The following is a 21,855-nucleotide window of genomic DNA, read 5'->3' as shown; positions in this document are numbered from 1 at the left end:
CTGGTTGCTGGCTGACGGAGAGTGTTTTGAGCGTACTAGGCCTAGGTGAGGAAGAGGTTCCAGAAGTTCTGGTGGCTGTGACAGAAGATTTGTAGGAATTGTCCAATCTCTTGTATCTTCTTCTCCCTCTGCCCATTGGTTTGAGGATGGTAACCAGAGGAGAGGCTTACAGTCACACCTTGGAGGGTGAAAAAGGCTTTCCAGAACTAGGAGAGGAATGGAGAACATTGATCAGAGACCATGTCTTCTGGTAGTCCAAATTTGCAGAAGACATGATTGAACATCATCTCAGCAGTTTCCATGAAAGTAGGAAAACTCTTTAGATTACAGCCATAGGATTCTCAAGAGTTTCGCCGGAATTGTGGAGACGAGAGAGTGCATCGGCTTTCACATTCTTGGTCTCTGGACGATAGGATATGGAAAAATCTAAATGGGTGAAGAAAAGGGCCTGTCTGGCCTGTCTGGGTTTTAACCTTTTTGCCTCATGGAGATATTCCAGATTACGATAGTCGGTGAGCACAGTGAAAGGATTTTGGGCCCTTTCCAGCCAAAGCCTCCATTCCGCCAGAGCTAATTTGATGGTGAGGAGCTCACAATTTCCGATGGTGTAATTCTGCTCTGCCAGAGTGAATTTTCTGGAGAAGAAGGCACATGGATGGAGTCATGAGGGCTACCCCTGTTGCTGTGATAGCACCGCTCCGACGCGTGATGTTGATGTGTCCACGTCCACTACATAAAGTTTGTTGGGATCTGGATGAACTAGGAGCAGTTCACAGGTGAAGGCTTACTTGAGAGCCTGTAGGGCTTTCCAGGACAGAGAATTGGGCCTCCCTTTCAGGAGATTGGTGAGTGCAGCCGTGATAGAACTGATTCTTGATAAACCAATGATAGAAATGGGAAAACCCTAGGAAACATTGTAACTCTTTGATAGTGGAGAGAGTTGGCCTGGAACATACTGCTTCCACCTTCCCTATGTCCATATTGATCCCGACTTTACTGATATGGTAGCCAAGGAACTGGATTGTGGATTGGTGGAAGGTGCATTTTTCCGTTTTGAGGAAGAGCTGATGTTTTCTCAACTTCTGGAGGACCTCTTAAAAGTGTTGGTGATGTTCAGCCGTGGTCTGCGAGTACACTAAGATGTTGATGTAAATCAGCACAAAGCAGTGAAGGTACTCCCAGAGCACCTAATTTATGCCACCCTTGAATACAGAGGGGCCATTGACCAGCCCATACGGCATAACGTAATATTCCTAGTGGCCTGTAGGCATCACAAATGTGACCCTCCACTCACACCCCTCACGTATCCGGGTTACATGCGCTTTGGTCCAGCTTTGTGAAGACGGTTGCACCTCGGGGCTGTTCCAAAGCAGCTGGGACGAGGGGGAGGGGATACTGGAACTTTATGGTAATCTTGTTGACAACAAAATAATCAATGCAAGGACGCAATCCTCTGTCCTTCTTGGCAACAAAGAAAAAACTGGGAGCAGCAGTGAAAGTCGAAGGTCGGATATATACTTGCTGAAGAGCCTCTTATTTACTCCTCCATGGCCTTCTGTTCGGGGATGGAGAGAGGATACATTTTGCCACAGGGCACTGGCTCACCCGGAATGAGGTTGATGACGCAGTCTCATAGTCGGTGTGGTGGTAGTTGCAAAGCTTGTTTATGGCAGAAAACGTCACTGAAGGGTTCATAGCAGGATGGTATGTCTACGGATTGTTGTTTTACAGGACTCTCAATGTGGAATTAATGGAGAGAACTCTGGACTTGGGAGGAGATTGTTGAGGAAGTTCAGGGAAACATCCAGGTAAACAGTCCTTGCCCACACTTCAGGACTTTGCCACTGGACCAGGAGAGGATGGGATTATGTGTCACGAGCCAAGGATGCCCCAGCATAATCCCCGTGGTGGCATTCTCCAGAACCAGGAGGCAGATATTCTTCTGTAGCCAACCAATCTGGAGTTGGAGAGGTCCCAAACAGTAATGAACATGGCCTCGGTCAAGCGGCTTTACAGTCACAAATTGGATCCTGTATGGAATGGTGTTGGGCCTTTTTTGGAGCTGGAGTTGGTGGTAGAGGTCCCTGGAAAAGAACTTGCCGGCTGACCCAGAGTGGAGGAGGGCGGTAACTGAAACAAAAATGTCAGCAGAATTGAGTGTTACAATGGTGAAGTGGAGAAGTACTAAAATTGGGACTGGAAACAAAACTCACCAAAGTTACTCTTTGGTACTCACCAATAGGACATACTAAAATGAAATGTCCACCAGAACCACAATACAAGCAGAGTCTATGGGCCAGCCAATGGTGGTGCCGCTCAGCCAGAGAGACGCATGTGTGGTCGATCTACATCGGTTTGTGGTTCTGGAGATCTGGGATACTTTGGCTGACGATGGAAAAAGAAGGACTGCTGGCACTGTTGGTCTTCCATACATATTTGAACTCTATGGGCAATCCGAATGGACAGCTGTATGAAGCACTCGAGCCTGATGGAATCATCACATATAAGCTGAGAGATGCAGCCTCAGAGCCAGTTCCAATCCTTGGTGATAGGTGGTTAAGACTGAGCGCTCGTTCCAGCCGATGGCCGCTGCTAGGGCTTGAAACTTTTACGAACCCTATGGAACTATATTCTTGGCGTTAAGGATAGAGTTACTCACCAATAGAAGTATCACACACAGGACGACCAAAGATTTCTCTGAAATGAGCCACGAAACTATCAAAGGATTGTGTCACTGGTTCTGCCTGCTGCCAGATGGCTTAGGCCCACTGAAGTGCTTGCCCGGTTAACAAAGATAAGATGAATGAAATCTTGTCTCTTTCCGTAGGAAAATTACGGGGCTGCATCTCTAGGGCTAGTGAACATTGGAACAAGAAGCCATTGCAGTCCTCAGCCAAGCCAGAGTTGGGTGCTGGGTTGACCATGGAACTGGCTGTGTAAACCGGAGGAGAAGTGCTTGGTGCAGTGATGGGTGCTGTGGTGGTACAGTGAGGACTAGGGTTGGGTACCGAAACCAGGTACCGGATCCATATCGGTGCCTGGTTTCGGTACCCAACCCTAGTCCTCACTGTGTAACCGGACCGAATCAAAACACAGATTCCGGTGCCTCATGTCGGTGCCACTTAAATGCCTCGGCTGTCGGTTGAAATATTTGCCCTCTGGTTCTCCGAAACGGACGTAGGACGTCGCTAGTTAACCCTTTGACGCGTATGATCGTTCACACACCAGTGTGATTAAGAACGTTCAGTTCGCGTGATCATCAAGTTATAATTTCAAATTTGCGTTCGCACGTAGGCTGGGGAGACGCGCTCAGCACTGTCATATATCACAACTACTTATGTGACATTTAAATACACATAAGTATTAGAAAAACAACATTTGTAGTTAGTAAAATACACACTGATGTCTATGTAAGCGGCAATAACAATCCTTTCAATTATAAATGGATGACATGTTTAGATACACATTGTGTAGGTAACTATAACATTGACTCTATTCTTCTCACACTTCACCAGCCACTCACTTTAATGTATTTCGGGAGAAGTGGATGAATTGACGTGCTGTAGGCCTAAATCTGACAGATACAATCCTCTGAACTGCGGTGCGTACTAACATGGCGCCCATTGTGCGTTATAGATCAACTAACATGAATCATGATCATTATAAAGGTTTCTTAAATGACAAAACACATTCACTTACATGTATTTAAGAATAAAAATATCAGCCAAGGACTGACTGACATGTAACGCAACCAATTTTTTCCTGCGTCATGTTTAGTGTGAAAATGTAAAGTCGATGTCCCTACAATAACAGACCGGTGTACATCTCATAGATTATTCATTCAAGAACGTGCAAATTTACGGCAACAATAAAGCCGCGAACTTCACAGATTTTTGAAAATCTAGCCTTCTGTTGATCCTGATGAGCGCTCATTGCCATAGTCAGGGGTGGAGTGGCAATCGGGAGAGTCAGGACTTTTCCCGGTGGGCCGGAGGTGCACTCCATTAAATCTGCATATAGCGCGGGAATTGAAGATTGGATTTATATCCGTTTTGCAAAAACACATTTATGTGACCAGGTGTAAATGGAATCGTTTTGATAAATCAGATAGCTATCCGATCTGGGAAAACGCATGAAGTGGCCAGGTGTAAACAGTCCCAAATGATGGAAAGACAAAAAAGAAAAGGGAAAGGTGGCGCTGAGAAGGTCAGACTCAAAAGGAAAAAACTATGGAGGAGGAGGCAGCAAAATGCTCCAAAATAACGGACATGTTCCGGGCATCAACGAGCAAAGATACTACAGGTGAAATAAGCTAAAGCACCTAATGTCACAGCTAGGCACAGATGGGAATTAGCACCAGCTACCAGCCAGCCAAAAGCTTGTGAAATTTGAAAGTAACTCGGTGGTAAATATGAGACAAAAATGAATGGTTTACTATTGAGCGGCTCTCTTTTTCTGTTATTATTGTAGGCTATGTTGTTGTTGTCTTCAAGATCTTTTAAATAATAATAATTACACTTGGCATTTCACGTTGTTGTGCAGTCATATTATTGTAATTTTGGATTTCAGCATTTGCTTATTCACAGGGAACCATTTTCATGAAACCTAAGAAAACTTAGGTTGAAAATGTGAAAAGAATTGCTGAAATTTAAAGCTGGTTTGTAGCAAACCAAGAATACAGACTACAGCTGTTATTAGTATACTGTAGTGTTATTTAGTGTTAAATTATTGTATTTGGGTTAGGTGGCTTAGGTTTTATTGTGAATTTGTTATGTACATTTTTTGTGTTTTGTATTTACACAACTTATATTTATATATTTACTTTAAAATGTTAATATATAACATTTTAAGATATTTTTGTTAATTTTTTTTAACAAGAAAAAGCAATTCTTTAATGTCATTCACCATTGTTTTGAGGCTCTCTTTTTTTTTATTATTAAGTATTGGTTCAGGCACCATTTAGGCACCGGTACCGTTTTAAAAGTATTGATTTGGCACCGTAAATAAAAAAACTATACCCAACCCTAGTGAGGATTCAGCAGAACGAGACTACCAATTCTGGAAAAGGATTCGGGCCTGCTGGGTTCATGTTGGTCTTCTGTAATGGAATACCAGACTCAGAAACAGGATATTCATCAAACCCAAACAGAGCACACACTTCTTGGATGGTTGGAACGGGTTGAGAGTGGGTAAGTAGATCAGGTAAGGAGTTCGTTATCCACATTGGAGACCAGACGATGAGTGACCGAGAAGTGTGTGCTCTTATACTGTGGCTGATGAGGGACAGGAGCAGGTAAATAGAGTTCTGGTGAAAGTGAGAGCTGGGTTTTTGTGACGGAAGAGCCTGGTGACAATATTATTACAAAGAGCATTTTTAAAAGTGATCAAGGGCCAAATCAGTTTGTTGTGTGAATGAATCATCCAGACCAGTTTTGTGAACCGGATCAACTGATCCATTGATAAACTCAGACTGAAAACAATCACAAATCGGACATGAAGCTAGACTTGCACAAGTTGTACAACCTTAATGATACATTTATGGTGCTTTTTGAAGCTTAAAAGCTTCAGTCCCTTTTGACTGCATGGACAAGAGAATAGAAACAATCAATGTTTGTGTATGTGTGTGCATTTTAAAGAAAGACTTACAGGGTTTGAAACTAGAGTGAGTAAATGATGACAGAAAATTCATTTTTGGATGAACTATCCCTTTAAATATCTAGAAAGGCCAAGTGTCTCAGTTTGTAAGCGTGTGGCTGGTGACTGTGAGATAAAGGTTAAATAATGCTTTCTGCAATATAATTCAAAGCCTTGTTTAGACGTCAGCAAATCCACACACACACACACACACACACACACACACACACACACACACACTTTGTGTGTCTCCTTTCAGCATCCCTGATGCCGCTGAACACATTCATTATATCCAGTGTCAGCACTGTGCTCACTGCTTACGCTGAGAAATAAGAGACATCCTGTTCAGCTTTAAAACCCACAGCATCTGTTTCATTCACACGGATGAAAGATAAGTGTATTTACCACACAATGACGAGGTGTGGTGCCTTCGTCACTGGACTAATCGAATCAGAAGAACACAATGAAAAAGTTCAATAAATTAAATTCAACATTTGTAATGATAAAGCTGCAATTTAGTACATTTAAATTATATTAACTAAAGTTAATATAATTAAACACACTACAGTTATAATCAAGTACTTTACATGTGCTTTAGTATGTTAATCGACACATCAAAATAAGTGTACTTCTACTTTAAGAAACAACAAAGATTATTAGACATAATGATATAAAATGTACATAAAAGTAAAACTTTTAATTAGACATTATGCACTTTTTTAAAAGTATAGTAAAGTGTACGCTGCACGTAGAGACAGGGCGGAATAGTGCGCATATATGCAGATAAAAGTTTGCTTTCGTACCCGAAAGTTGCACAACCATTCAATGTTTGTAAAGTAAAATTTTCCCAACACAGCTGGCAAGGATTTGGGGAAATATTGCACGGGAAACAGAGATCCGATTAGTTACCCAGATACAGAAGCCACAAGTGTAAAGCGCCATGATCCGATCTGCTTGAATGGATCACGGTGATGGCATGGTAATGCAAGCGTATACACATAAAAGTGTCTTTAAGTCACCTTTTATTTCATCTGCAATTTCAATTGGCAGCAATTGTTTTTCAGTAACAGAAGAATATGTAAAAGTATGGTATTTAGGGGTAAAAGGCACCCCTGCTGTTGAGGTGAAAGACAATAATTAACATGATAATAAACAGCTGACTGACTTTCCATTTGTTGACAAGATATGATTAGATTCAGATAGTAAATGTCATATATTAAGTTGGGTGTCCACCTTAGAGATAATTTCCATATTTATAATGAAACCATCATTTAAAAAAAAATTATAATTATGTTAATCATATCATATGATAAAATGTTTCTTGTTACTACTGTAAAGCTTTATTCAATTATTATGGGATCTCATTCAGAGCTTTAAGAATCTTTACTTTTTAAAATAATTTTGTTTGTACTTTTAAAATATATTTTTTTATATTAACATTTTAATGACAGTATATTTTTGAAAAAAGTTGAAAAAAAGTTATTGTCTTGAACAAGTATTCATTTAGACATTATTTAAAACTAGCTAAGGTTTTTGCATAAGTCCTGTGTGTCTTTTGCCCCGTGTGTCTGTGGGGTAAACGGGCCCCTTGCCACCTGTCACAGTTATACTGCATATAAAGGCATGAAGATAAAGGTTCAAACAGTTTATAATAATATCCACAGGGTAAATTCCACTCAAAGAACAGCAAGCAAACACAACCATACATAAATGAGATCGGACGAGGGTGAACTGAAAACACAGGACTTAAATACACAGACAAATGAGGTGATTATAACGATAACACAGCTGACAGTGATGACAAATCAAATGAGTGACAATGACGACAAACTAGTGGCGGGAAATGGTGCAACTGAGTCCAAAACACGTTTACATGCAACCAAATAATCCGTTAGTAATCGGATTGAAAGCTCAATCGGACTGAAAAGCCTGCATGTAAACACCTTAATCGATCCGAATGAGCTCGATCCGAATGAAATTTCGATCGAAAGGGGTGGTTTATTCATTTTCTAATCCGATCGAGAGGACATGTAAACACTTGATCGGATTGAAAACCAAAACTGAAAGGATTGCGCATGCCTAATGACATATGACGCACAGAACGAGCTGCTACCTGATGAATAAAGTGTCATATAAACGAGTGTCCCGTCAATCTAAAATCCTCCTTTCACTGCGTCCGTGAAGTGGAGCAGGACAACATCCCACAAGTCCTTGATTCAGACTCTCATCCACAGACGACTGGTTTTGGGCATTTTTACTGCGTGATAATTATAAGCAGAGGCACAACGGTTCATATGCTTATTTTCTCCAAAATTATGACCAGAAATTGATAAATATTCAATCTGCTGTTTAAAACAAATAAAGAACCAATGTAGGAGAATAGTTATTGTGCGCAGACAGCGGGAAACTCTGTATACTCGTGCAGTGAGCGCATGTCAAAAAATCTATTCCGATTTGAAGCTTGTGACATACAGAGTATAAACGCGCACATCAACCCGATCACGTTTAACGTTCATGTAAACACTACGTTTGGATTCATCAATCGGAATAAATTCAGTCCGATAAAAAAAAAAAATTGTCCTCATACATTTATACGATTTAAAAAAAAATTTTTTTTTCACAAAATCTGTTGCTCATTAATGTTCAATGCAAGCATATATATATTTTTCTGCGAACATACACTATGGGAATAGTGAAAAGCTTTTTAATAGTGAAAAACATTTTTCACACCGCCGTACCCTACTTTAAAGATTTGAAGTACACTGCAAGTGCACATTCAATACAATGAAGCACACTTCGTTTCCACAAGGATATGACAAGCAGAGTTCCACTCAGTTGATCAAATAACAACACAGCGACTGTCAGTGTGAACAGGGTTAAATAGTAAAGACTGCATTAGCAAGCACCACTAATAACCATTACCCTATTATACTGTGGCGTCACTTTGATAAGATTACATATGATACTGAATTTACAGTGCATGGTACTCCAAAAGTACTTTGAATAAAGAATACCATGCAATAACTATTTTTTGAAGACAAAAAAGTTCCAATGACTCTGTCCTTTAATATAGTACAGTATATTCACACGTTTCACACGTGCCGCACATCATATTCCCGGTGTCACTTGAGCTCCTGTACACCGAGCAGCGGCTCAGGGATTTCGGTTGATTAATGACTCTGCCATATGAGAACTGCTTCTGTGTTTATAAAGACTTCATTGTTACTGAAGGTCAACATTAATGAGACTCTTTATTTCTTTTTCATGATAGCGTGGCGTGGTTGACCACACTACCTCAGCCCAGAACAAACTATGACAAGGGCAAGTGACGTTAACACTAACTATTCAGCTTTACGCAGACATTCATGAACACTCAACCCACTCACAGTTCTCCAATGACAGCAGCATTACATAAGCACAGTTTGTGTCGTCAGTGCAAAGCTACACTTTAAAGTACAACGATATATCACTTCAATCTCCTCAACTGCATGCACTAAAGTACATTACACTCTCTAACACCTTATTAGATTTCTCTACACAGAGATAAAATAATCTGTTAATGGGGAAATAATAAGTAAGAGTGTCCATGATTAAAGCAAACATATTTTTAAAGTCCCCCTGTGGTGAAAATCCAGCTTTTAATGTTGTTTATGTGTCTATGTGGTGTTTTTAATATGCTTTAAGACAAACCATGTGTAAATTCATAAGTCGACACCATTGCTGAGTATTTTCTCCTTAAAACTGCAGTGAACCAAAGACAGTCTCAAAAACACGCTTTGAAATCGCTCGTGTTTCTGACGTCACAAACTACCTTGTAACCAATCAGATCAACGTGTGATCGTCAACGAGTGGAGTGAGTGAGTGGAGGCGGGGTTCATTTACATATTCATAGAACTGCGTATACTAAATGAGGCAAGGATGTAGAGTTACATTTTAAGGCATGAAGGAAAAAAAGTTTAAATATGTAATTTTGGTGATCAAATATGAGTTTTAAGGGATACAATTATTGACTACAGGAGGACTTTAAGTTTATAAATAAGTATAAACAACTTTGACTTTTCATAACAGGGTAATATTATCTGAAGATTTTAGAGACTTAAGCTTTCGCGCCGGAGTATCGTTTTAGTTCCTAGAAATATTGGCAGAAGAACCCGCTTTTTGGCAGGAACTGGGAACGATCTTAGTTATAGGAACACCTTTAGGCGGGCTAAATTTGCTACTACTTCAGAGTAGGGTCTAACCCAGCACAATAGGAACTGACATAAGTGCACGCTGATTGGCCGATCGCATGCTGTACGAAACACAGACACCCGACAATTAAAAAAACCGATAGACGGACCGGCGACGAAGTCCAGGCACTTCAAAGCCTTTATACTATGGAGTCGCTGACGTTCTTGAATGCCTCACTTATATGACGTCGCTGTCGATCGGCTTACGTCACTTTAGATTCTCTACTGCCGGTGCGAATGCAACCAGGAACAATTCATTCTCTGGAGACCGTCCTGCTGCCTAGTTACTATAACTGAGTTCCTATAACTACCCAGAGCAAAAGCACCTTTATTGTCGGTTGTGAATTTCAGATTTTTTACCTGTTATGACTTGTTCAAACCAAGAACGATGACTATAAAATAACTATAATTGTAACTATATTAATGTCCACACTAACTGACGATAACGTTCTGTTTATTATAAAAGCTCGTTGCTATTTTGTCTTCTGCCGCTTTAAATGCTGGCGCTCTTTAAAGCAGGAGGGATTCTGATTGGGTGTTTTTATTGTACGTCAACTGAAAAAAAAAAAAAAAGCATTCTGAAAGTGATTCCATCGCTGTCGTGTGTATAGCTGTGGATTCTCGTAGAATTAGAGAGATTATTAACTTTTTCCAGCTCCAGCATTTTTGATCATTTTCACAAAAGTGTCATGGCCCCCAGAATATTTTGTTGTATGAATTTCTGAGCATGCAATATATCAACATATTTTGAGCAAAAAGCTGAGAATATTGCATTTTGTCAAAGACTACACGTTTAGATCAGATTCAGAGCGATGATGAAAACACAGATGGAGCAGATCGAGTCCATCAACACCCACAAAGCTTCACAGTCCTATAGCTCGTCCTGGCTCACTCAGTAACATTAGGCAGTTTTGATTTATATGCTGTTTAATGTTGATGATCGTGTTATTTTACATATGCTTCTGCTTACATATGATATCGCTTGTTTCTGCTTCTTCTTCGCCTCAAGCGTCTGTGTTTTGATCAACAGATTCAGTACTCTTTCAGAAGATGTGTAATAGTGCCCCCTACCATATAACAGTATAAACACAGAAAAACGGAAATGTCCATCGAACATTATAGTTTACATCATTGGTTTAAACGGACCTTTAGTCGTTTAGTTAATTCAGTTATCTATCATTAAGTGCTCAATCACTACTAGCTTTCGGCCTGGCCTGAGAGACGACCCCTGACCTGATGTATCGCCCTGAAAATCCTCAAGAAAAACGTGTCCACTTGTTTGCATGTAACATTCAGACATTTAGAGTAGGAAACTAAACCTTCACACGTGAAGTCAAATGTTTCTGGAAGCATGACAAGAGCAGAAGAGAGAAAGCAAGCGTCGTAAACGTATTGTGTAGTGTAAGTTTCAGTGTGTCCAGTGTTGTGTGTTACAGCGTGTGTGAATGCTGTACCTTTTCGTCGTCTTCGGTGAACAGCGCTCCATTGGGACTCTTGTTGATGGCCTGCGTGACCCCGATGACCTCTCCATCACTGTTGTGGATGGGCATGCACAGCAGAGACTTGGTTTTATATCCCGTGAGTTTATCAATCTCATCACTGAAGCGATGGTCCTATAAAGAGGACAAGAGACAGTCTTACTCTTTGCTGAATGGGGACATTTATAATAACTGTACAGAGAAGCCAGACTAATTAAAAGCAAAGTGTGTCATTGCTTTGTGACTATCGGCACTAAACAGAACCGCAAAAATATACAGAAGTGTCAGAAAACTACTTCTGGTCTTCTCTTCCTTATATTACACTATCTGTCTTTTTTTATTATTATGATTTTGAAAGTCTTTTCTGCTCACCAACGCTGCATTTAATATTAGTGATATTGTGAAATATTATTACAATTTAAAATAGCTGTTTTCTATGTGAATATATAGTGAAGTGTAATTTATTCCTGTGATCAAAGCTGAATTTTCAGCATCATTACTCCAGTCTTCAGTGTCACATGATCCTTCACAAATCATTCAAATATGATGATTCGATGCTCAATTATTGTGAAAAAAAGTGAAAAAAGTTTTTGATGCCTAATATTGTTACATTTTATTACACAGTTTATTGCATCTTTGCTGAATAAAAGTTCATTTCTTTCCTTTAAAAAAAAATAATCTTACCCCGGATTTAGCAAAAACTGTTTTCAACATTGATAATAATCAGAAATGTTTCTTGATCATCAAATCATCAGATCAGAGTGATTTCTGAAGGATCATGTGACACGAAGACTGGAGTAATGATGCTGAAAATTCAGTTTTGATCACAGGAATAAATTACATTTTACATTATATTCACATAGAAAACAGTTATTTTAAATATAATATTGTATATAAATATACAATATTACTGATTTTACTGTATTTTTTATCAAATAAGTGCAGCAGAAGAGACTTTACATTAAATAAAGCTGAACATACAGTATTAATGTTCAAATACAGTATACAGAAATATCATGAATCATATTACACTATTACTTATTCATATTTTGAAGTACATAATATATGTATCTACACTTACTGCTGTTAATGACTTATTAATGGAAGTTATTAATAAAAGTGTTACTGTTTTCAATTATTTTGAATGAATAATGTTGTTGCTGCACGGTTGATGTCTGAAGTGTCTCTGAATCGCTGAGTTTACTGGTATAAATAATGCAGTTTTAATGATCTGCTCTGCTTGCTAAATGAAAAGGCAAACGCAGATTGACAGACTAATTAGAGAAGCGCGAGCTGACATCATCATCATCAGAGTATCAGGAGTAAATCTGTAGAACAGAGCGGAGGAAGTTTGTCTGAGCTGATCGATTCAGTGATCAATACTCAGATACTCTCACACACCTCATTATTTCACTAAGGCCTTTTATGGATCTCGGGGAATAATCAAAGCAAAACGTCGTTCAGGGGTCACAGTAAAACACTCTCCTGTCTGTGCTGCAAGTCATTATCCGTATGGGAAAATCTCAAGTGAGTGACCTAGTCAAAAAATGCTAATGCTTTCCTAACCCTAATTCAGTTTCTATTAGGCTCAAATGAGAAGCAAGAATCAAAGGATAAAACGTCTCCCGTCCCGGTGCTCAGCTGGTTTAGTGGCCAAACTCCTCTAAAACCTTCCATTTCAAGAGGAAACCACCTTGGGCTGTTGTTTTAATCGAGTAGGATCAAATTATTATGTTGCTGATTATGCATAATGAGTTTTTTTTTTTTTTTTTTTTTTTCAGCAGTGAAATTAGAATGTCAGAATGTCCAATGGAATCTTCCTTGATTCTTATTTTTATTTTCTCCCATTAGAATTGATTCCAAATTAGAATACATTCCATTAGCAATTCTGTGCACATAAATGATTTTTTAACTAGAAACAATCATTTTATTCCTGTTTCACCTGTACTGCATTTAGATTGTTTCCCCCATCTCAGTAAAACTATATCTGATCAGTAATTATGCATATGGGAAAATGTAATACTTGTGAACTCGCAACAGATGCGAAGATTCCTAAATCATAATTCACAACAATTGTAACAAAAGTTATTACTTTGGTCCCTTTACAATTGCTCAACATTGTGATGTTCGTCATAATTTGGAACAATTGTATAGTAGAATTTCCAGTGGGATGTTGGGTATTTTTACCACTAAAGTGAAATTACTGTCTCAGTTTAAGAAAACAAGAATTGCAGTTTATCCAACAGGATCTTATTTGACCCTGATCTTGACTTTGATCCCTATACATTTGTTCCAAATTACGGCAGAACTTCCATCTTTTGGAATTGATGGACTAGAAACTGCTTCGCCTGATATGCATTGGGAATGTTGAGTTTCACCATCAATAAATGTCACAGTAAAATACTCTCCTTGTCAATCTGATTAATTATTCATATGTGAAAATGTAATGTGAATGGATATAGTCAAAATCAAAACCTGAAGATTTTTTTTCTCTTTCTGGTCAATAAGGTTCATAAGTTAACATTAGTTAATGTATTAACTAACATGAACTAAAAATGAGCAATGTGTTAGTTAATCTTTGTTAATTACAGCAAAAAATCCAGCTGTTCATTGTTTGTTCATGTTAGTTCACAGTGCATTAACTAATGTTAACAAATACAACCTTTGATTTTAATATTGTATTAGTAAATGTTGAAATTAATATTAACTAAGGTTGATAAATGCTGTAGAAGAATTGTTCATTCTTAGTTCGTGTTAACTAATGTTAACTAATGAACCTTATTGTAAAGTGTTACCGAATTTCTTTCATTATTTGGAAACAATCCTAAAGCATCCCAAAGGGCTCTAAGAATCCTCTATGAAATAATTCTGAAGGAATATGAATTTTACTTCATCCAATAGCATCTCCTTTGACTGTTACTTTGATCCCTTTATAACTGTGGTTCCAAAGTATTACAGAAGTCCCACACATCCTTAGGGACAAGCTTGCTTTCATTCCTGCTTTCACCTGATATGCATCGGGAATGTTGACGGTCTCCCCATGCTCAGCCACATAACCAATGATGCCCTTTCCCCAGGGCACCTGCACCTCATCCGAGTTCCTCAGAGAGGGCAACACTGTGGTCCCAGCATGCACGTCGAAGAACTTGGACACCAGGGTCTTTTTATTGGCCGGTCCCTCCACCAGGAACAGGGAGCATCGGTCAGCATCCACCATGATGCACACAAACACCAGGATCTTATAGCTCAGACTGGTCAAATCCAGGTCGTTGGAGATGTCTTTGACCAGCTCCAGGAAAAACTCCCTCTCGTTGTGCTCTTTCAGGTAGTACTTGTAGTCCACTGCGGTGTAGGGGTACTGAGGGATGTTGACCCGGGACTCCAGGAGCGCGGAGAGTATGTGCGCGGTGGTCGGCGGAAGGGAACTCGCTTTACGCAGAAGCGCGCGCCTCCTCATGCTGGTGAGCGGCTCCTGCGCTCGCGAGTTAACGTGTTCATCATAAGTCCTGTTGGCATTGATGGCTTTAGACCTTGCGAATGTTTTCCTTAGCTCTTTCTGCGAGGCTCGTCTCTGTATGCCGTCTCCTCTGCTCGCCCAGCTGTCTTTCCCGCACGCGCTCGCGCTCGCTACTTTATCCGCGTGCGCGCCGCTGGAGTTCGCCGGAGCTTTAGTCGCGTGATGGTTCTTCTGCCACTTTTCCACCACACTCGCCTTGCCTTTTCTGTTTAAATAGTCCTCTAATAATTCCGGGTGCGCGTCTAGAAAACTTTCCACATCGGAGAACACCATATTTGACCCTGCCATCGCTGCCGCTATACGGTCATCTGCAAATAAAATGAGACGGACTCGTGTTTTGAGTCATTTATCTGTGTGAGTGCAGAGCTCAACGAATCATTCGCAAACTTAAAACAACAGATCCTCCGAGAGAAGAGGGGCCGTGGTCCTCGTAAGTTCAGCTTTGGTTCATGATGTTAATGATGTCGCATCTGATGCTGAATGACTCGCTCTCGTTCATTCTAAAGCAGCGCCAGTGATGATGATGCGACAGCTGACGTCACGACCACGCATTCCTCCCGTCATCCTCTCCCGAGTCTCTTCATAACTGGGTGTTTCATTAGAAGGATGCTCATCTTAGGTGACACTGGGAAACGCAGTCTTAAAGGCTTTTCATAACTCTCGTGATTGTTGTCAATATTTATTTCGCTTAAATATAAATTCAAACATCCAAAGATAGCAGTTTGCTGTGCTGTATACATTATCTGTTAAATTATATTACTAATTCACTTTCTAAGGAATTCCCGGTGTAAAGTTGTTGCTCCACCGACCTCTAGTGGACAAATTGAGTCATGCAGCTCTCCAATCACATGAGCGTTCTATTCATGGGTTTCATCAGGTTCCTTTCCACACAGGTGTATAAAATCAAGCACCTAGATTATGAATGCAGACTGCATTGTGCTTGATTAATACACCTGTGGAAAGGGACCTGATGAAACCCATTAATACATTTTTGACTATTTTTCAAATAAAAGATTTCCTTTATCATGAATCAATGAACTTTTGCTTAAAATCAATGAAAAACGCCCTAATTCCTCTAAGTTAAAAAAGGTCACCCCAGATATAAAATTGGAAAAATAACGAATGTCACTGATTATAAGTATATAGCACTTCCTAAAAAAATGGTAGAACTGTTGAGAACTTTCTGGATTTTTTTTTTTTTTTTTAACTGTTTTTCTAGAACAATCCAAATCTTGGTATGCATATCTCATTACCCAACGATGTTAAAAATGACCCAACATGTTTGGAAAATAACCCAACATAATGACCCAATAGAGCATCACAGTCCCGCCCACAGCCCGAGAGCGCTTCGGTGCCGGAAGTAAATTTCCCATTCATTTCTCCCATTGACGTTTTCGAAAATCCGTATCTAAAGAGTTTTAGAGCATGTCTGAGGATAACCAGCTACGGCTGAACTCATAGGCATACAACATATCATTTCGAGTGAAAAAACGGCGAGAAAATCCAAAAAAAGTCAAAGGTACAAGACTGTGTACATATTTTCATTTCCGAGCGAAGGAACTACTCATCCCATAAACCACCGCGCCTCACTGAAGTCGACTGAAGCCACAACCGCGAAAGAGCCTTTAGAGCGACTTTAAAATCTGACGACAGCCACGCGAACTTTTTCTTGTGCCGTTTCCCAGCAAGCAATTTTGCGTCTAATAGACGTCTAATAGCCGTCAAAACACAGCCCAGACGTCTAGGCTAAAACGAGGCTAATTTTGGGCTGTCAGTGAAAATCTAATAGACGTCTAAACATAGCCCAAGAATAGGCAGCTATTGAATGACTACATATATACGTCTAATAGACGTCTAACCATAGCCCAAGAAAAGACAATTAGACAGCTATTGAATGACTATATATATACGTCTAATAGACGTCTAACCATAGCCCAAGAAAAGACAATTAGACAGCTATTGAATGACTATATATATACGTCTAATAGACGTCTAACCATAGCCCAAGAAAAGACAATTAGACAGCTATTGAATGACTATATATATACGTCTAATAGACGTCTAACCATAGCCCAAGAATAGACAGCTATTGAATGACTACATATATACGTCTAATAGACGTCTAACCATAGCCCAAGAAAAGACAATTAGACAGCTATTGAATGACTATATATATACGTCTAATAGACGTCTAACCATAGCCCAAGAATAGACTAGTCATCAATTAGACCGCTATTAAACGACTACATATATATACGTCTAATAGACAGGCAATATGGGTCTAGGCTAAAACAAGGCTGATTTTGGGCTGTCAGTGAAAATCTAATAGACGTCTAACCATAGCCCAAGAATAGACTAGTCATCAATTACACTACATATACATGTAATAGACAACAAAATGAGGCATAAGGATTCTTTTCACTCAAATATAACAGGTTCTCATAAATGAAAATCCATCCAAACTAACTGAATATAAAGAATTTATTTAGAACAATTATATTAACAACTTAGACAACATTCAAACATAAAAATGAACAAATAAAAAATTGGAAAATATGTAAAACAACTTAAGATACAATTTTTTTTAAGAATGAATTGTTAGCTTTATATCCATAACCACCACCCCCTGCTCTCCCTGGTGCTTGTTTAAAATGACCAGAAATTGCATTTTTTATTTCCCATTCAGTCGCCGAAGGAAAGTTGGTAATCACTGCGTCTGCCAAATGAGAAAAAGAAAAAAATTATTGCTCAAGAAAAGCATTGTTGACAATCATTTTTAACTAATTACAGTCATTCACTTTTGCTTGGATGCACACTAGAGCTGGCCAATATAGAGTTACGGAATATAGATTGAGACAATATAATTTATATATCAATATAGACAATTTATATCAATATTATTAATGTCAATAATTGAAAATGTTCGCCTGCATAATGGTGATGCACTAATTATATATACACACATATATATATATATATATACACACACACACATATATATACATATATATATATATATATATATGATGACTGACAGACACTTCTGTTGAACACACACAAAAAAATATATATATTTTGAAGAATGTTGGTAACAAGACATGTAATGGTAGTCATTGACAAGTGTTCTGTAAATTCAATTGCTGTACTTTGTTGACTGATTGCTGGATAATTTGCAATAAACAGTGTCTTTAAATCAAATAAAGTGGATTACATCACTCCAGTTCTGAGGTTTTTACACTGGCTATCTGTCTGTCAAAGAATTCATGTCAAAATACTACAGCTGGTTATTAAATTAATTAACGTTTTAAGGCCAAAGTAAATTTCTAATCTTCTGATGCATTATGAACCATCCAGAGCAGACCTCTCAGGTCATCTGGGACAGTAGCCAGCTACTTTTATATCCCCAAAGTCAAAACAAAACATGGAGAAGCAGCATTCAGTTTTTATGCACCATATATCTGAAACAAATTCACTGAAAACTGAATGTATGCTGCATCTTTTAATTATTTCAAATCAAGTTGAAAGACTTTACTGTTTGCCACTACCTTTTATTAATTGGAAAGGATTTTTTTTTTTATATATATATATATAATTTCTTTGCATGTTGCTGTTAAGTTTTATGTAAAGTACTTTGAAAATTTGCATTAAATCAAAAACTATTATTTCTTACTCTAATCTAAAAACAAAAATATATTGGTATCTTTAATAATAATAAAAAATAGTAATGATAAGTTTCATAGTTTCATGCTTACCACCTTGAATTTAGATACATTTTAGATTAAGGGCACACAGTTGCAATAACACATGCAGGTAACGTTAACTTGTTGGAGAAAAATAGTACTCTGCAATGGTAATGTTAAAATGTCACGGTTTCTACACATTATAACAACTAACTAATTTAAATAATGAACATAACAAAAATAACACGCATACTTACAAGATCAAAGTAGAAATGTGCAGGTTTTCAGAGTGTCGCTCGCCCGTTGCTCTCCGACAGCTGCCTCGTGTAAAATAAAACTGAAAATGGCGGAAATGTTTATAGCGAGATCTGGCTAAAGTAGTCCCAGTAGTCATGTCTCAGTAGCGTTTCGATTGTGCCATCTAGCGGTTGAGAAATGCAATTGCATTTGATTTAATTTGAAATGATAGATTGTGTATGAATGTTATGTTTATGTGTGACAGCAAACATTATAAGCTGTGTGAGCGAAAACATTTTTAAGACTAATATTCTTATACTATATCGCTGGCCTGAATCAGGGCTAGCCAAGCCGTACGTAGACCAGATTGCCTTGATTTCGCCAGGTGGGCTAAAGCAGACCGCATATAGCCCGTCCAATTCGGAGCTAAATCGTGACTACAGATCGACCATGTAGTGAAATGACACATTGAACCTTGTAGATATCATTACCAATGTGAACATGATGGAATATCAACCATTTCATGCACTGCCTGGCAAAAAACTACAATTAATCAATTTTGACTAAAAGTGGGCTACAATAGCCGGGTCTGAATACGAGCTAAATCGTGGCTACGCACAGCCTGTATAACATGTAAAATAAAGCAAACCAAACAACTTGTAATCACAGTTGACTTTGCTTACATGATGGAATATCATACATCTCACAAGTTATTTTGGAAAAAAATACATTTATCCAGCCTAAATGTTATTTGGGCTAAAAGTGGGTTACACATAGCCGGACTATATCGGGTCTATATTTAACCTAGACGTTGAAATGACGGCTATTGCTTGCTGGGTTATAGCAGTTCTTTCAGTAGTAATTGTGTAAATAGACTGGAAAGCATGGCTGGTGGTCCGCGGCTCACGGGTGCAGATCTGGCAGTCCGCGTGGCGTTCTGCTCATCAGTTTCAGCGGCCCACGGGCAGGTTGCTGACAAATGCCTCAACAATTTCCCACTTGTGATCCATGCTCATTTTATTCATGAAGTTATAGTTCATCCTTAATTTTAATAACATTTAATGTATTTTCTTAATAACAACAAGTGAAAATTAAAAAGTGGAGGTCAGCAAACCAGAAAGTGCATCATATTCAGTTTATTAACTTGCCATAAATTATTACACAAATGTTCAGTAAATGCATGAAGAGCTCTCTATGGCTCTGGGTATGCCTAAGCTAAATATTGTTTTGACAGTGGCATCATAAAATGCTTGATATGACTCATACCATATATGAAGACTCCTCGGTTCAAATGTCACATCAGTGATACAGTGCAAAAAAACGCAACAGTTTTTTTTTTTTTATTATTTATCTTGAGTCTTCACGAACTTTCGCGGGGTTTACACGAGCTCCACCAATCAGATGCATCACTGTGGGATTGTGGGATTGTTTAGGATTGTGGGTAATGAAGTACTTCTCCAAGACATCGCGAATAAAAGGCATTTATCTCAAAACAAGGTTAGTGCCCCATGAACTTTTGGCGGTTATATGAGCATATACAATCGCTTAGTACAGCCGTAGCTGGTTTTAAGTCTACCATGTATGGTTACGTTTTTATGGCTTATACCCCAACTGTCAATGGAGAAATTGTATTGAATTTTTACTTCCGGCACCGGCTGTGGGCGGGACTGTGATGCTCTATATGTGTAACCCAGTTGCCGGGTTAAAAAACAACCCAACGTTTTTACTGTGAAGAGATGGGGAGAGAGAGAGAGAGAGAGAGAGAGAGAGAGAGAGAGAGAGAGAGAGAGAGAGAGAGAGAGAGAGAGAGAGAGAGAGAGAGAGAGAGAGAGAGAGAGAGAGAGAGAGCTTGAGAGCTTTATGAGCAAACAACTCAACTTGATAATTTTACACATGATCTGTTGATATAGTGATATTTCATGTCTTTTTTTCCACTACAGTTTTAAGAAGAAAATACTTAGCAATGGTGTTGACTTTTGAATTTGCACACTGTTTGTCTTAAAGCTATTAAAAACATGTTTTTCATCATAGGAGGGGCCTTTAAAATATACTTGGGGCCTAAAGCCATTTTAGCTATATTTTTTCCTACAATCCCAATTCCATTTTATTTCTGGATTCTTATTTAAAGGTAAAAAAAAAATTTAGTAATCAAAATGTCTAATTCATAAAACCTAAACTAAATTTAATAATCTAACATTTTTATGGTAAAAGAGCCCTATGCAATGTTTAATTTTCTCTCTCATACTTTGTGATGTCAATCAAAAGGCAATCATAAACATAGAATTTATAATCTAAGAGGGGGTAAAAAATTGATTACTGAGGAGATGACTTGACAAAGTCAGGTACACTGTAAAAAAATTCTAACCTCTCCAAGTCAAAATTTTCTAGTGACTGGTCACATCTAAATTTTAAAATTGGCCCAAGTGCAATTCTTGTTGCAATAGTCTGTTAACATTGGCTCAATGAGAAATAATACATCAGACTAATTGAAAAATTTAGATGTGACCAGTCACTAGAAATTTTTGACTTGGGGATGTAATTTTTTTTTACAGTGTAACATCATTTAACACTCACCTGAACCTGACTTTCTCGTTTAATATATATATACAGTGAGGAAAATAAGTATTTGAACACCCTGCTATTTTGCAAGTTCTCCCACTTAGAAATCATGGAGGGGTCTGAAATTCAGGGTTCCCGCGGGGTCTTAAAAAGTCTTAAAAAGTCTAAAATTCTGAACTTTAAATTTAAGGCCTTAAAATGTCTTAAAAACGGCCAGATTTTCATCCGTGGTCTTAAATTTAATTTAGTCAGGTCTAAAAAAGGTCTCGCCAACAGGCCGTTCACATATCACATCTTTTGCGCGCTCAAGTTCGTTCAAATGTAGGCGCGCGCGCGCTCATAATCAGCTTCGCCCCTTTCCGTAACAACATTGAAAGCTCACTCAACTGGAAGGATGCGGGTGCACCCAAACACTACGGGTGTTTTTCTCTTCTCCGTAAATAAATCTTGGGGGGGGGGTCGTGGTCGTGGCCAGCATTTACCCGCTATATCTCTATAGTTACCATAAACTTAGCAGCTTT

General features: G+C 38.6%; 1 protein-coding gene across 2 annotated transcripts in view; it reads right to left on the bottom strand.

The window, feature by feature from the left end:
* pde11a (phosphodiesterase 11a) overlaps positions 1–15,309 on the bottom strand; it is a 100,065-nt gene extending 84,756 nt beyond the window's left edge. The window contains exons 1-2 of one of the 2 annotated variants that reach the window (XM_082176089.1): positions 14,262–15,309; positions 11,318–11,476 (exon numbers count right to left, since the gene is read on the bottom strand). In XM_082176089.1, coding sequence (XP_082032215.1) covers positions 11,318–11,476; positions 14,262–15,146 — 1,044 coding nt within the window. In that variant the 5' untranslated portion in view covers positions 15,147–15,309. The remainder of the gene's footprint in view (positions 1–11,317; positions 11,477–14,261) is intronic. The other variant, XM_082176088.1, reaches the window with a different exon arrangement.
* Positions 15,310–21,855: the final 6,546 nt, after the last annotated feature.

The sequence above is a fragment of the Leuciscus leuciscus genome (genome assembly GCF_965113295.1).
Source record: "Leuciscus leuciscus genome assembly, chromosome: 7".
NCBI classification, from domain to species: domain Eukaryota; kingdom Metazoa; phylum Chordata; class Actinopteri; order Cypriniformes; family Leuciscidae; genus Leuciscus; species Leuciscus leuciscus.
The sequence above is the reverse complement of the archived record's forward strand: the minus strand, read 5'-3'. Positions and strand labels throughout refer to the sequence as shown.